Source organism: Perognathus longimembris, chromosome 1, assembly GCF_023159225.1.
Source record: "Perognathus longimembris pacificus isolate PPM17 chromosome 1, ASM2315922v1, whole genome shotgun sequence".
Lineage (NCBI taxonomy): Eukaryota > Metazoa > Chordata > Mammalia > Rodentia > Heteromyidae > Perognathus > Perognathus longimembris.
In genome coordinates this window covers 35,672,506-35,687,811 of record NC_063161.1, presented here as the reverse complement: position 1 = coordinate 35,687,811, position 15,306 = coordinate 35,672,506, and the positions used below count along the sequence as shown (strand labels likewise).

The following is a 15,306-nucleotide window of genomic DNA, read 5'->3' as shown; positions in this document are numbered from 1 at the left end:
ATGAAAAAAGGGGTCAGAAATGAAAGCTGACTTGAAAGTGCTAAGAATAAACATTTGTTTTGTTTTTGCCCCAGGCTCTTCATTCTGTGTCCTGTTGCTCATGGACAACGATTGTGCTACTATTGCTCTACTCTGAAAAGTTGCTCCTATGGGAGGTTTTAATAAATGATTTAGGACCTCAAGATGACAGGACACATGCATATTGTTTTATGTTTATACTGTGTTATATTATTTTAGAATTATTTTATACTATATCATACTTTTAATATTTAATATTCACATTTAAATATTTTGAATATTTAATACTCTAAATAGTAAATATTTGTATTTAAATACCAAAGGCTGCCTTTTTTTTTTTTTTAAGATGACCTTATTTGTTTCCACTCCACAAGAACTCAAAACTATCTGATCTATGTGAGCCCATGCTGGGACTGGGTGATGGAGAAAAACTCCCTTTACCTTTGTGGTTGGGTTATGCTCTAACAAACTAATGATGCCTATATGGATTATTTTCCAAAAGGCTATAATGAAACCTGGAAATCCTACAATAATATAGTGTAGAAAAAATAATAACTGTAACAACTACTAAATGCCTACTATGTGCCAATTATAAAGCCAATTTTCTCCTGTTTACTAATGAGTTCAATGCAAGCATTTTTAGCAAGTTGGGATCCACCATCATATGTGGGTAACCCCTTAAACCTGTCCATCTTCTCTCTAGCAAACCCTTGCCACTTCCAACTTGTCCATTAACCAGTCTTATACACAGACATGAAAATGGGCAATCAGTTGTAATACACTTCTGTTTGTGCTTCTTCCTTCAATTATAACAGAACTCTAAGCTCCTCCTTAAAAGTTCATTTACGGGCTGGGGATATAGCCTAGTGGCAAGAGTGCCTGCCTCGGATACACGAGGCCCTAGGTTCGATTCCCCAGCACCACATATACAGAAAACGGCCAGAAGCGGCGCTATGGCTCAAGTGGCAGAGTGCTAGCCTTGAGCGGGAAGAAGCCAGGGACAGTGCTCAGGCCCTGAGTCCAAGGCCCAGGACTGGCCAAAAAAAAAAAAAAAAAAAAAAAAAAAAAAAAAAAAAAAAAAAAAGTTCATTTACTTTTAGATTAAGATACAAACATACTCATTTAAAATGCTTACTATCCATGGATCAGCATATGGCATTCCAATTTTAAATTTTATAGGGAAAGCAAAATAACTACAATAACTAAAATAATTGTGGGAAAATAAAGGACAAAGTTGAAGGATTGAAAGCACTAGATTTCACTAGCAAGCTAGTTAATAAGACAATAGAATACTGGCTAAGAGCTGATGGACACATACTTTGATGGAATGGGATTGAAAGTCCAAAGACAAGTAAACATTATTTCTTTTACAGATATGCCTTTGCACTCAATGGAGAAAGGTTTTGTTTTTCCAATAAAACCTTAGAATGATATTTTCAATGTGCTAAGAGTAAAGAACTTTGAACATAAAACTGAAATAGAAGAAAATGTCTTTCCAGGGGTAGTGATATAGCTCAGTGATAGAGTACTTATTCAACCAACATCTCTAAGGTTTCTCCTTAGCACCATCTAAAACTAACAAAGAAAAACCAAACAACCTTAAAAGACTGAAGACAGAGCTACAGAAAGACATGTCCAAAACAAAAGCGGAGAGACTATACTCCTAGAAACTCTCAAAGAAATTTGAATAATGTCCTCTAGAATTAAGAACAATATTACCACAAATGGAACTTCTGAGATAAGAAGAAAAGATGAAGAAAATGCGTTAAGTTGGTAGACAAATGTGTGAAGACCTCTGGACTACATAACACAATTATAATATATTTTGTGGAGTTTCAAACAGAGAAATAAAATATAGGGCAAAAATAGTATATGAATTGAAATGGAGACTCCTTTTTGTTGTTGTTAGTTGTGGGTCTTGAACTTTGGGCACTGTCACTGAGCTCTCAGCTCAAGGCTAGCACTCTACCACTTGAGCCACTGTGCCACTTCCGGTTTTCTGGTCTTTAATTGGAGATGAGAGTCTCATGGACTTTCCTTCCTGGGGCTGGCTTTGAGCCTCGATCCTCAGATCTCAGCCTCCTGAGTAGCTAGGATTACAGGTGTGAGCCACCAAAACCCAGCAGTAGAATGGGGACTCTTGATGAAGGCACTACTTCCTGTTTTGCTGAGCAAATGAGAACAATTCTGAGATAACAGTCTGAAAGTACATCTATCCACCTGTTGGTATCTGTAGCTATTTATTTCCCTTCCAGCTAGCATGGAGGTGAAATCAGCACTGTTCCTTTCTAAAACCTCTTTCTTCCTTCTCTCTCTCTCTCTCTCTCTCTCTCTCTCTCTCTCTCTCTCTCTCTCTCTCTCTCTCTCTCTCTTTCTTTCTTTTTGCCAGTCCTGGGGCTTGGACTCAAGGCCTGAGCACTATCACTGGCTTCCTTTTGCTCAAGGCTAGCATTCTATCACTTGAGCCACAGCACCACTTCTGGCTTTTTCTGTTTATGTGGTGCTGAGGAATCGAACCCAGGCTTCAGGCATGTTAGGCAAGCGCTCTACCTCTAAGGTACATTCCCAGCCCCTATGAAACCTATTTCTTGTCTTGTAGTCCATCCCTCTTACCTGCTCACAGAATCACAGTAATTTTTACCTCTCTTTGCATCATCATCATTCTCTAGTCTTCTAGCTCATTGTCACCTGCATAAAATGTGTCATTATTTCTTCTATGATTAAAAATAATAATCTTCCTTTCAATCACTTTTCTTTTCTCAGTGCCAATTTCTCTGTTTTCTTTGCAACAAAACTTTTTGGGAGGAGTATTCACCACTCTATTTCAATTTTAGCAAAATAAAAGGAAAGAACTAACAAAGAGCTGAATTTCATAAAACAAAACAAAAAAAACCCAAAACAGAAAGAGTTCCCAAAATGCTAATAGGCACAACAAATTATTGACATAGCAAGAGCTTTATAAACATTTATAAAATGCATGTTGAATCATTCAGCACGCAGAACACTATAAGATCTAAAATTTGCAAAGACAATCACCTGTTCTTCCTGTTATTGAAGAGGAATTTTTTAAGTCTCCACTAATACTGGTGACAGTAGCAGTGTATTTTTGGCCAGGCATCAGGTCCGTGAAAGTAAACTCTTTAGCATCTTTGGAGAGTGATTTATGGATGAGCAGAAGGTCTCCGTGAGCTAGTGAAATGATGTATTCCTCCCATTCTGCTACAGGTGTCTGCCACATTATGCCCAATGAGGTTTCATTGGCATGTTTGACACGAAGCTGAAGGACAGCCAGGGGAACTGAGGAAAAGACAAGGTCACTGAGTGATTCAGCATATTCTACTCATGGAATACTTATGGAACATTTCTTAGAAAGCTGCTCTCTTCTATTCTCAGAAGTGTTCCTCAGAACATTTCTCTTCTGAATATTTATATTAGGAAAAAAATCACAAAAAACCTTTATGGAACATCACCAGAAATATGAACTCAAAAGAATGGAAAACACCTTATTGGCAAAGTCATGTAGTTTGATCACATAGTACTTGGTTATAGCTTATCTTTCCCTATGTATTCTGTGATACAAACGTGCTCAACACAATCTTGTCACACACAAACCCATAAAGAAAAGTCTATGTTTAGTATCAAGAAGGAGTAAAAAGTACTTGTAACCCCACAGCTAAGAAAGACTAAATGCTTCCTTCTCATTTTGGAGCAGGAATCACTGCTGGGTCATGAGAGGGAAATAATGGCATATGACTAAGGGATCCTTCGCCCAAGCATCAAAATTGCTTCTAGTTTGGTGGTTGGGGGCGGGGGGGGGGGGGACGGAGTGCTTCCATTTCTTTAAGAGATATTATTACAATTTCTAGGACATATTTCCTAGAGCAAATGTTGATTCCAGAAAACAAGAGGGAAAACAAATGCTTAAAGAATCAAGTATGTAAAGTTACATTGTGATCTTTTGCATCAAAAGAAATTTCTATTATTCTACCTGAGCAGAACTGTCTCTTTCTTGTTTAATATGTAGATTTGTATGTGCTGATTTGAGGACTTACACTAAGGTCTACTTTGCGTTACTTTATTCATTATTGGAAGCCCAGTTCATGAAGATTTATACTCAGAATTATGCCACCATGAGGAGACTCTACAAATCCCTTGACCTTACATTTCCAAGGTGTTTGAATTGTGATATAGTATCCAGGAGGACAATGATACCTCTCCTGTGAACACTGAACATATCTTGTTTCAAACTGATCTAGGTCTTTGACTGTGATCCAATGATAATTAATATCAGGAAGGTGAAGATATCACTGGAAGACACCACTGCAAAGTTATGGAGGTATTATCATTTCATTTGAACTTCTTCACATTACAGGAATCATAAAAATGTTAATTTTAGAAGGGCAACTCTCTTACTTAGAAATTGAGAAAACAGACTTGCAGAGATAAGGACTTGCCCAAGGAACTGTAACCTATAGTGCAGACAGCAAGATGTCAAGACACATGTATCACTGTCTTTAATCTCTCTTCCTTAATATGCAATCATATTTCTCTCTATTATAATCACCTCTTGCTATCTGAGATGGTTATCTTAGTCAAGATTAAGACAGTTATGATTAAGGCAGTTGATCCATCATCACTTTCCTTTTGGAGGATAAACTAGTCTTTATTCTTAGGTTATACCCTTCTTATTATTTTAGCATTATAAAATCTTTTTAAAGAAAATAATGGAGTTACTAGTGGAAATAATTTATTTTACTTGGATGTGCAATCCTGGGATTGAACTCAGGGCCTGAACACTGTCCCTCAGCTTGTCTCTGCTTAAGGCTAGTGTTCTACCACTGGAGCTACAGATCAACTTTCTTTTTTTTTTTTTTAGTAGTTTATTGGAGAGAAGAGTCTCATGGACTTTCCTATCCAGGCTGGCTTTAAACTGTGATCCTCAGATCTCAGCCTCCTGAGTATCTAGGATTACAGGCTTGAGCCACTAATGCCCATTGAAAGGAACTTTTGATGTTGTAATTCGATGAAATTAAACATTAGGAACTCTATAAGCCTGAGTATAATGTATCAGATTCAGGGAACACTTGGGGTATGACATTAGTGGTTAGTTGGGAGAAGGAATAAATTAAAGGTTCACCAGTCATTAACAACTTCATATTCGCTTACCTGTCCTGCCTTGGCAACGCTCAGAATTCTTCAGATTTCCACTCTCAACAATGACTTCCACCTCATACTGTCTTCCAGGTATGAGCCCTGCATCATCTACCGCATACTGTGATTCTTCCTTTCCTATGGTGGTGTTGAGCAGCACCGAAGAATCATTGAAGAGCAGGATACGGTACTGCTCCCAGTCTCCAGCAGGGGGCGACCAGCTTACCACAAGGGACCTCATCCAACCATTGTTGTTGGCCTCCAGATGTTCAACTTTACCTGGAACTAAACAATGATATGATGTGAAGAAGGCACTACTTTCAGTGCCTTTTTGTGCCTTATCAGAAGCAAGAATACTGTTACTTTTCAGGGACAACAGTTTGTTAGAGATACAACGTGTGCTAATCAAAAACATTTCTATCCCTTCTTGATGTCTGTAGAGAGAAAATGAATATTTCTTTTTATTGTGAAGACATTCCTAGGAATGTACACTAAAATAATTTTCATAATGTTAACAGTGATGAAAGACTTTCTAATACTGTTAACAATCTAGTGATCTGGGTGCTATTTTTCACAGATTACTTGCCAGCCCTAGACAATATGCTGATATACTTTCTAATGATAATGGTACTAGTAGATACACTGTCTTTTGGATGAGATACAGGATGGTGTGGTCATGAAAAGGACAATTTTCATTCATTGTGGCTCTGCTCTGATTGTTCTTTTGCTTAAAACCATTCCATGTTTCCTTAAAAACTAAAGAAAATCAAATGTTAAGTTGTTCGTTTACATTTGTGTGGCTCTATATACCTTCTTTCTTCCCAATCTTACCTGTGATTGCTTCATGCTGTCACTCTCCCTCCTTTCCTATCCCTTCCAATGGCAGGCTCTAGATACCTGCTCAACATACCTGTTGTCTCTTGGGCTCTTCCATCTTTGTGTCTTGCTTATATCATTCTTTCCACCCTTTTGTCTTTTCTCTCTTCATTTGCTAAGAAGTTCACAATTTTCAGTGTGAACCTCAAGGCTATTTCCCTCAAGTTTTCAATCTTTTGAAGAAATGTTTTTTCTTTTAAGGGAAATTAAGTTCTCTAAGAGCAGAGTATTTGAAATCAAATAGCTTAGTTTAAATTCTTGCTCCATTGCTTATTGGTTGAAGAGCTGTGAACAACTCATTTCACTTTTTGGACTCTCTGTCAAATGATCGTAATACTAGGGCCTAAACAAAATAATAGCTGCTAAGTGTTCACTCAGTGCCCGATGCATGGAAATAGCAACATCATTGCCATTATTGAAAGATAGTTGTATGTATACATGAGTGCATACTACGTCTATGCTTAAAACACAACTTGTTTTGCAAGGGCCAAATAGCAAATCTTTCAGACTTGTGAGTCACATATGATCTGTGTCCCATACTTTTATTAATGTTTTCATGACTTTTAAACAAACTAGAGAAATGATCCCTGAAAAATAAATCTCCTTATAATCCTTTAGATATGTAAAAATCATCCTTAGGGCAGCATAAAACAAGTCCTCAACCAGGTTCGGCCAGAGGATGTGTTTTTCAGAACCTGCCTTAAAGGACACAGCATATCTTATTCATTTTAACAATGTCCAAGACTTGTGACATGGTAATTTAATCTATATAAAGCAATAAATAATATTTGATAACATAAACTGGTGAAATAGCATGTGGAAAATATAGTTTAATGTTAACTGATCCTTAACTAGAAATATATTAAAATGCTTTATTTCTGGATATCAGTGTTAATGCATTTATGCTACTTAAGTGATGTGACATGAAAAAATATGGGACAGAGACAATGTGCAGATCATTTAAGAATCCAAATACATTTGCTTAAATAACTGAAACAATCAAAATTAACCCTCTATCAATCCTAGAGATCCCATTTCACAAGTAGGAAATACATTTTTCCTCCTATCTTATTTTATCCTGTTTTCATACGCATCAGAGAATGATTTGGGTACCCAATGAATATTCTAGAGCCCAACACTTACCTGTTCTGCCCACTGCCATCTTCTGAGCAGACAGTTCACCAGAAATAGAGCTGATGGTGACTTGGTACAGTCTTCCAGGGGCTAAGTCTTTAAAGTGAGTTTCAGTAACCTGAGAAGCAAATACTCTGGATTCCTCGATGGACCCTTGGTGAGACAGGGAAACATTATAGGAGTCCACATCTCCAGCGGGCTTTTGCCACTTGACTTTCAGAGAGGTCAAGCTGCCTTCATTTGTCACCTTCAGATTCGAGACTTCCATTGGGGCTAATGAATAAAACAATGCAAAAGAGATTTCACTGAGGATATCTTACCAGCTTTGTGCCCAAATTCTGATCTATATTTTAATCCGGGAAGGCAACACTTCATTAACAAAAGAAAGCAACTGCTTTGAGAGGTAAAAATGATACAAGAAAGGATGTCTGCTTCATGATAGGAACAAAATTCAGTCAAGAGCATGGACTCTGGTTGGCTTTTGGCCAGCTCTCCACAGGGCTCTGGGCTTGTCTCTGCTTTTTCTCTGTCCCTAGTGTTTCTTTTCTTTTTCTTTTTTTTTTTTTGGCCAGTCCTGGGCCTTGGACTCAGGGCCTGAGCACCATCCCTGGCTTCTTCCGCTCAAGGCTAGCACTCTGCCACCTGAGCCACAGCGCCCCTTCTGGCCAGTTTCCATATATGTGGTGCTGGGGAATCGAAATGAGAGCTTCTTGTGTAGGAGGCAAGCACTCTTGCCACTAGGCCATATTCCCAGCCCTAGTGTTTCTTAATATAAATGAAGCTTGGTCAAAAGACCTAAAGTGGTCCTTTCTGATTTTGAAATTGTTTAGATAGAAGGCATGAAGAGGCCTGCTATTTGCTGACTTTTTTTCCTTGTATATACATTTATATATAGTATATACAATATGTATTATATTATTTGTACATATAGTATATATTGTACATACATTATGTATTACATATATTATATATAACATGTACTATTAGTAAATATAATATTTGTACTATATAGTATAGATATACTGTATAGCATATCTCTACTATATATTCTATATATATGTACATAATATATATCTCTGTGTATTCTATATGCAGTGTATATATACTATATATGCAGCTTATATATAGTATACATACATATATGTATATATACATACATACACATAGTATATATATTATAGATGCTATATATGTGTGTACATATACACACATATATAGCATATACACACATATAAGTATATACATATATAGTATATGTCACATGATATATAATACATGTTATATACATAATATGGATTGGCCAGCTGATTGGTGCTTAGTGCTAAAATTACTTTTTATACAAGTCATAATTAAACAGATATGTCATATCATGGTTTCATCCAAGGAAAAAGGATGACCAAAGATATACACTGTGAAGAATATATTTTCTCCCTCTTACACATGCTGTCATTATAAGCCTCAATAATGACATAATATACATTAGTGCAGCCTCATTAAAAGAATAAGCAGGGCACAGTGATTTTGCATAGAATTAGAGGTACCATGTGCTTTACTTTTTTAAGACAGGGTCTCATTGTTTAGCACAGGCTCCTCCTATCTTTCCCAACAGTCTTTTACATTTCCAGAAACTCTTCTCGTTAGAATGATTTCCAAGGTATCACCACACATTTCACAAATTTACAAAGAGAAGGAACTTATTTACACATTAGGTCCACAAGAAGCATTCAAATCTACTAGAATGTAAGCTGTAAAAGGACAAAGACCTTGTCTATTTGGAATATTGTTGTGTCTACAGTATTTTGCATATAGCTTACATTCAACAAATATTGGTTGAATGGATGAATGAATACATGAATGAAGTATTTTTTACTAGGTTAGGCTGTGAGACTAGCTACCATGACATCGGGTCCAGGACATATTTGTTTGGCTAGAAGGTTTTGGAAATGACTGTTACATGGGACTGCATCTACACACACCACTGAACAACTGAGAAAATGAATTCTGGTTCCTTATGGCTCTTGTAACACAGACAGGCAATGGAAGAGATGGAAACCAGAATCTTTACCAAGAAAAGGTTGTATTAAAAGAAGAGGCTAATTGACAATAAATAAATTTAAAAAAGAAGAAGAAAAGAAAAAAACAACAAGAAGAGGCTAGAACTACATTAGCAAGTAACTCTTTTTCAAAATGTTGCAAAACTTAGCCCCTTCACTTTGGACAATGAATGGACAGACCCCAATACAAAATATTACCAAGGGCTAGCTTCAACTTTACCTAGGAAGAAAAATTTCTACATTGAAGTATTTATATATTAACCTTTCGCATAACTTACAAGAGTTTCAGTTTACCCTACATTGCTGCTATTCAAATAACAATTTTATTTAACTTGACCTGAGCTTTCTTGTCTCACAACAGAGAAGGAACTTACCTGTCCTGACTAGTTTCCACCTGTAGTTTTGCAGTCCTACAGCCATGGTCACAATGGTGAGATTGTAGAGATGTCCAGGTGTTAGCCCACGAAAAACATAAGAAGTCCCATGTTTATCTACAACAGTGTCATGAACTAGGGTTCCTTTGTCCATCAGCATCAGCTGGTATTGTTCCACATTCCCAAGACCAGGCAACCAGGAAACCAGGAGAGAATTAGCTTTTTTGGTAATACCAATATCATTCACTGGGGATGGCGCTAGTGGGATAAATATCCAAAATGTCATGGATAATTGCTTTAGAGAAGACATAGACACATTCAACTCAACTAGAATTCACCTATTTATTTGTGCTTTTCTATGTATCTTGTATAATAGCAATGATAAATAATTGCTCCCTTGAAGTATAACTAGAAGTTCTTTTCAAAGCCTACAGGCTAAAGGCATTCCATGGTTTACTTTTCTACCTTCCTACTTAAGTTAGTTTTTGTTAATGCCATATGATATGGCTTAAATGGCAGTAAATGCTAGAGAGAAAGGAAAGGACTGTAGGAGGTAAAAAATGGAAAGAGAGGTAGATAAATCAAGAGACAAGTGAATGACAGGAAAGGCATGCATTTTCTGAAAAGGCATGATATCATGATACATGGGCACAAAGTAAGACTAATTTTTCACATCAAAGAAGAAGCAAAGACTTTTTTTTGTCAGTTGTGGGGCTTGAACTCAGGGCCTGGGCATTGTCTCTGAGCTCTTTTGCTCAAGGCTTTCATTCTACCACTTTGAGCCACAGCACCACTTCTGGTTTTTGAGTGGTTATTTGGGGATAAGAGTCTCACAGAGACTTTTCTTCCTTGGCTGACTTTGAACTGCAGTCCTTAGATCTCAGCCTCCTGAGTAGCTAGGATTACAGGTGTGAGTCCCCAGTGCCCGGCCAAAGACTTGCTTTAAACATAGGAACATTTAGAAAACATCATTATCTGATATTATGAGAAGAAAATATACAAAATAAAGAAACAAACACTTTAAGTTTTATGGTATGAACTTGGAAAATAAATCAGAGAACGTTATTGCCTACAATTTCAATCAGAAGACCTTTTAGGAAGCATCTATGTCAAATTGGGGAAAACTCAGTGTCCAGTAAATCTTATGAGCTGTTCAAAATCACCTAGTGAATCAGCAGCATGCTCACATATGCTGTGTTCCATCCCTGTCCCCATTACAAGGCTAGTTTGTTTATTTCTATATGGCATGAGGTATTCTCCTTCTCCATTCATTGAATGACATAGAACTTCAGTGTTACCATAGACTGATGGGGATATCTCTTAGTAGTAGAGTACTTTCTTCATATGAAACAAGGTCCTGAGTTTGATCCTCAACATCTCAAAAATAAAAAGTTATTCACAGACCAGTGACTATAGACAATACAGGTCTTACCTGTTGATCCATTGGTATAAACAGTAGAAGAACGTTTATCTCCAGAAACAGCTGTGATGGCCATATTATAATTACTACCAGCAGTGAGGTTTAAAAAGGTATATTCATTCCATGAAGTACTTTCTTGAATTTGGACCTCTTGTATCTTTTGGTTGTTATCATCAAATAATTGCACTTCATACCAAGTGACTTTTCCAGGAGAAGGAGTCCACCAGACCTGCAAGCTGGTTGAAGTACTCTTCTCTCTCTTGACTTCAAACCTGGCAGGAGGTAAAGGGTCTGCAAGGAAAATACCAACAGTGAGAACATAACTTGGAGGGCATGTGTGTGTGTGTGTGTGTGTGTGTGTGTGTGTGTGTGTGCGTGTGCAAATAACTGCTTGTATTGCTGTAGTCAAGGTTCATTTCCCACAATAACTTAAAGGAAACTGACATTTTGCTCATTTCCAAACCTACTATATCACTTTCAAAAACACCCTATTAGTCATGTGGTTTCTTTTTTCTAAGAAAACATTTTTTTTTTTGCTGTTGTTAAGGTAGCTCTGACCTTGAAAACTTAAACAAGGTTATATTTTCTCTAGTTTGCAAGCTTATCAAGTTATTCAAACATTGATAAACATCTAGGGTATGCCTGGATAAATACTGAAGATCTGAATAGAAAATATAGACATTAAGAATCAATTTGAAATTTGTACAGAATTTTATTCCCTAGGTTGTGGATTATTGTTATAATCTTTAAGTGGGCTTTAGTTGTTAGAAAAACACAAAAGACTACATGCAATCCTAAGGTAGGCTTGTTTGCTCCCCAAAATAGGCTCTCCCAACAGCTTGAATTCCCAACAACCTTCAATTTGAAGAATCTTAGTTCTGAGCCATGTTCAATTTGCTACAGTCCCCAGAGCAGGTGGGAAAGGAAATATTTCACACCCAGCTCTTCATTTCAACTCTCAAGGCTGTGGATCAATTTGAGAAGTCCTGTTTTTGCCTGTGTTAAATCTTTCCCCATGAACTTGAAACAGGATGAAGAGCTTATATCTTGGGTTAGTGCTCTAAGTCAGGAGCACTTGAGAAAGAAACATTCTTTTGATTTAGTGAGGAGTGGAATCTGGGAAAGGAGACTGTATCTTGAATGTTACTGAGAGACATCTACATATGAGAAATTCTCAGCATTCTTACATTGGAAGAGTAATACAGATGGTGTAAATTTGATCAAAGCACATTATAGGTATATATATATATATGACTATCACAATAAAAATGGCATGGTATAACTACTTTATACTACTAATTTTTTTTAAAGACAGACACTGGGTAATATTTTTAAAAGGTCAGGATGTAAATTTTTGCAGGATGGCCATGGAGAGTTCAATTTTATCCACTTCCTCGTAAAATGCTTTGTGGGGGGGTGGGGGGCTATGGGGTGGTTGTGAGGCTTTAAGTCAAAGCCTGCATGTTGTTTCTGAGCTCTTCTGCTCAAGTGCTCTGCCACTTTGAGCCACAGAGCTACTTCTGATTTTTCTGGTGGTTAATTGGAGATAAGAGTCATAAAGACTTTCCTGCCCAGCCTGTCTTTGAACTTCCATCATCAAATCTGAGCCCCCTGAGTAGCTAGGATTACAGGCACGAGCCACCAGCACCTGGCATAAAATACATTTTGATCACAGCAGTAGGAATCCTAGATCTTACTAGGAAAGTATTTGTTTGAAGATGTTCACTGTGATTAATGTAAATATAACAATAGATAACCTATCTATTGATAGCTTAATCTATCTCTCTATCTATCTAGAGATAGGATATTTATTGATAAATAACAAACAACTTATTAGACTATGTCAATAAATACCATAGATTTAATACAACCTGTGAAATCTAATGTCTTCACCTTTTGTGCTATTTATATGAGTAAATAATTCTGTTAAAGTTAAATATGTCAATTAAAATTTTATAATATCAATAATTAATAATAATATACACATAAGATGACCAGTAAACTGAGGCAGTAACTAAGAGAGCCCAATGCATGGGAGTTTGGGAGACCCACACCTTTGGGTTTCCTGGAAGGCTGTAGGTTCTCAGGTCTTAGGGTCTGGGCTTGAATCTCACTCTCCTACTTTGTGAATACATACTTTGAGCTATTTGTTAACCTCTCTGTGCCTCAGTTGCCTTGTCTATGCAATATTCACAATAATAGCATAGTTTTAGAGAAGTATTACAAAGATGAAAGCAAGTATACTAGAACTACTTAGAAAAGTACCTGGTACTTTGTATGTGCTCAGTGCTAGTTATTGTTATTGTCACTATGCTAAATGGATAATGTTATTACCATAGAAGCAATAACATTTTGGAGAACACGGACTTTGGAGTTAGGCAGAGCTAAATTCAAATCTAGACTCCATCACTTATCAAAATGAGACTAAGAAAGTTACTCAACCCATCTAAGCTTCCATGTTCCCCTCTGTTTAGGAATGTAATAAAACCAAGAGGTGACTGAGAGTTCACCACAGATAGAGGAGAATGACGAGTATGTATTTGACACACAGTACAATGAGTTTATTTTTTGTCTACTTTGAGCATAAATTTTTTTCTCGGAATCACTGACAAAATGAGGGGGAGGGAGAAGTGGCACTCAAAATTATTGAAACAAAACCAAATTGACAAAAGCCTTCATCACCTCCTTTAAAAAAAGAGCCTTGACAAAAATCTCAGCACTTTCTAACTCTTAAAACAAACAAAAATCTCAAGCATAATTTTTTTTATTTATCAGAATCAAATCTAGTTTTTCTTGAGGAAAAAAATACTATGGGAGAAATACATTTTCTATCCTGTATAACAGCCTAAAATTCAGGGTAACATTAAAGAATGGAAGAGGATCATTTCTCCTCAGAGAAAGGGGAGGATTATGATGGGAATAGGACCTTTTCTGACCTTGAGATGCTAATGACCAACAAATGTCAAGAACAACACAGCCTACCCCAACTGAGATGAAACATTTTTACGGAAGTGGCATTTTAAAGATGAGAGTGAGAGGGAGAGTTGTTTCCAGTCTTAGTTCCAAAGAGGCCCATTCTACCATCTGTGAATTATACCAAATGAGAGAGAAGTTAAAGAAAATGATGTTATGAACAGTACACTCTAAACCTATGTAATCTACAAAATATGAGCTAGAGAAAATGAGCTTTAAGGTTGCGTGTCTGGAGAGTGAAATTCAGAAATGCAGACTTTATCTAATCTCTCTGGGCCAGAAAACAAAACAGTCAATCCTTTGTACATCCGCTAGAACAAAGGAACAATGAGACTGGGAAGTGCCTGGGCTGCGAGAACCTGCCCTGGAAACAAACACTTAAAACCCCATTTATACTGTGATAAAGCCCTTTGCTGGTACTGCTCCACAATTGTTGAGCATGCTGCAGAATTGAAAGCACTCTCAGACTTCTTCTTAAGTCCAAGTACAGTGAAAACTAGCTGTATTAAAAAGGTTTTTATTTTTATATCAAGGATGGAAATTTCATGTGTGGGTGTGTGGGTGTCTGCGCGCAAACACGCGCGCAGACACGCGCACGCGCGCGCACGCCTATACCAATATATGTACTCGGTATGGCTGTGCATATGATAGAGACAGAAATTGTTTATTTTTATTTTTATTTTTATGTTTTAGTTTCTATAATGGAGCTTGAACTCAGCCCGGGAGTGGTCCTTTAGTTTTTAAAATTTAGGCTGGTGTTCTACCACTTAAGTCACTTAAGCTACCCCTGGGTTTTTGCAGGTTAATTGAAGAAAAGAGTTTCACGGGTTTCCTTCCTGGGCTGGCATCAAATCACTATACTCAGCCTCCTGAAGAGCTAGAATTAAAGGCATGAGCCACTGGCATCCAGCTCAGAGACTGATTTTTAATCTTACTTGACAATTCACTTATGTACCTGTAATTTTCAACTCATAGAAAACCTTTCTTAATTTACAAAATTGATACTTATTTTAATGGTATAATGTACATATATATATATATATATAGTATGTATAGCTTCCTTGGTTTTCTCACTTATCACTCTTCTCCTATACATAGTACCAATAAAATATTACAAAATGTAAGGATTGTCAAAAATCACAAATCAATTTTTACTCCCGGTCTAGATAAAGTTTATTACTAACAATAAATTTCAGAATTTATTGTATTTCTTGGTTCCAGACAAACTTGAATATAAAATGCAAAATTCTAGGTCCTATAGTATTTACTGGAAATACCTATATGAATCAACCAGCATGAAGAAGCC

The 15,306-nt window shown here is 36.8% G+C and overlaps 1 protein-coding gene across 3 annotated transcripts in view; it reads right to left on the bottom strand.

The window, feature by feature from the left end:
* Ptprb (protein tyrosine phosphatase receptor type B) overlaps window positions 1–15,306 on the bottom strand; it is a 111,518-nt gene that overhangs the window by 58,255 nt on the left and 37,957 nt on the right. For all 3 annotated transcript variants that reach the window (XM_048359475.1, XM_048359495.1, XM_048359484.1), the window contains 5 exons: window positions 11,040–11,318; window positions 9,608–9,865; window positions 7,189–7,452; window positions 5,185–5,454; window positions 3,055–3,315 (listed from right to left, as the gene is read on the bottom strand). In XM_048359475.1, the coding sequence (XP_048215432.1) occupies window positions 3,055–3,315; window positions 5,185–5,454; window positions 7,189–7,452; window positions 9,608–9,865; window positions 11,040–11,318 (1,332 nt within the window). The remainder of the gene's footprint in view (window positions 1–3,054; window positions 3,316–5,184; window positions 5,455–7,188; window positions 7,453–9,607; window positions 9,866–11,039; window positions 11,319–15,306) is intronic.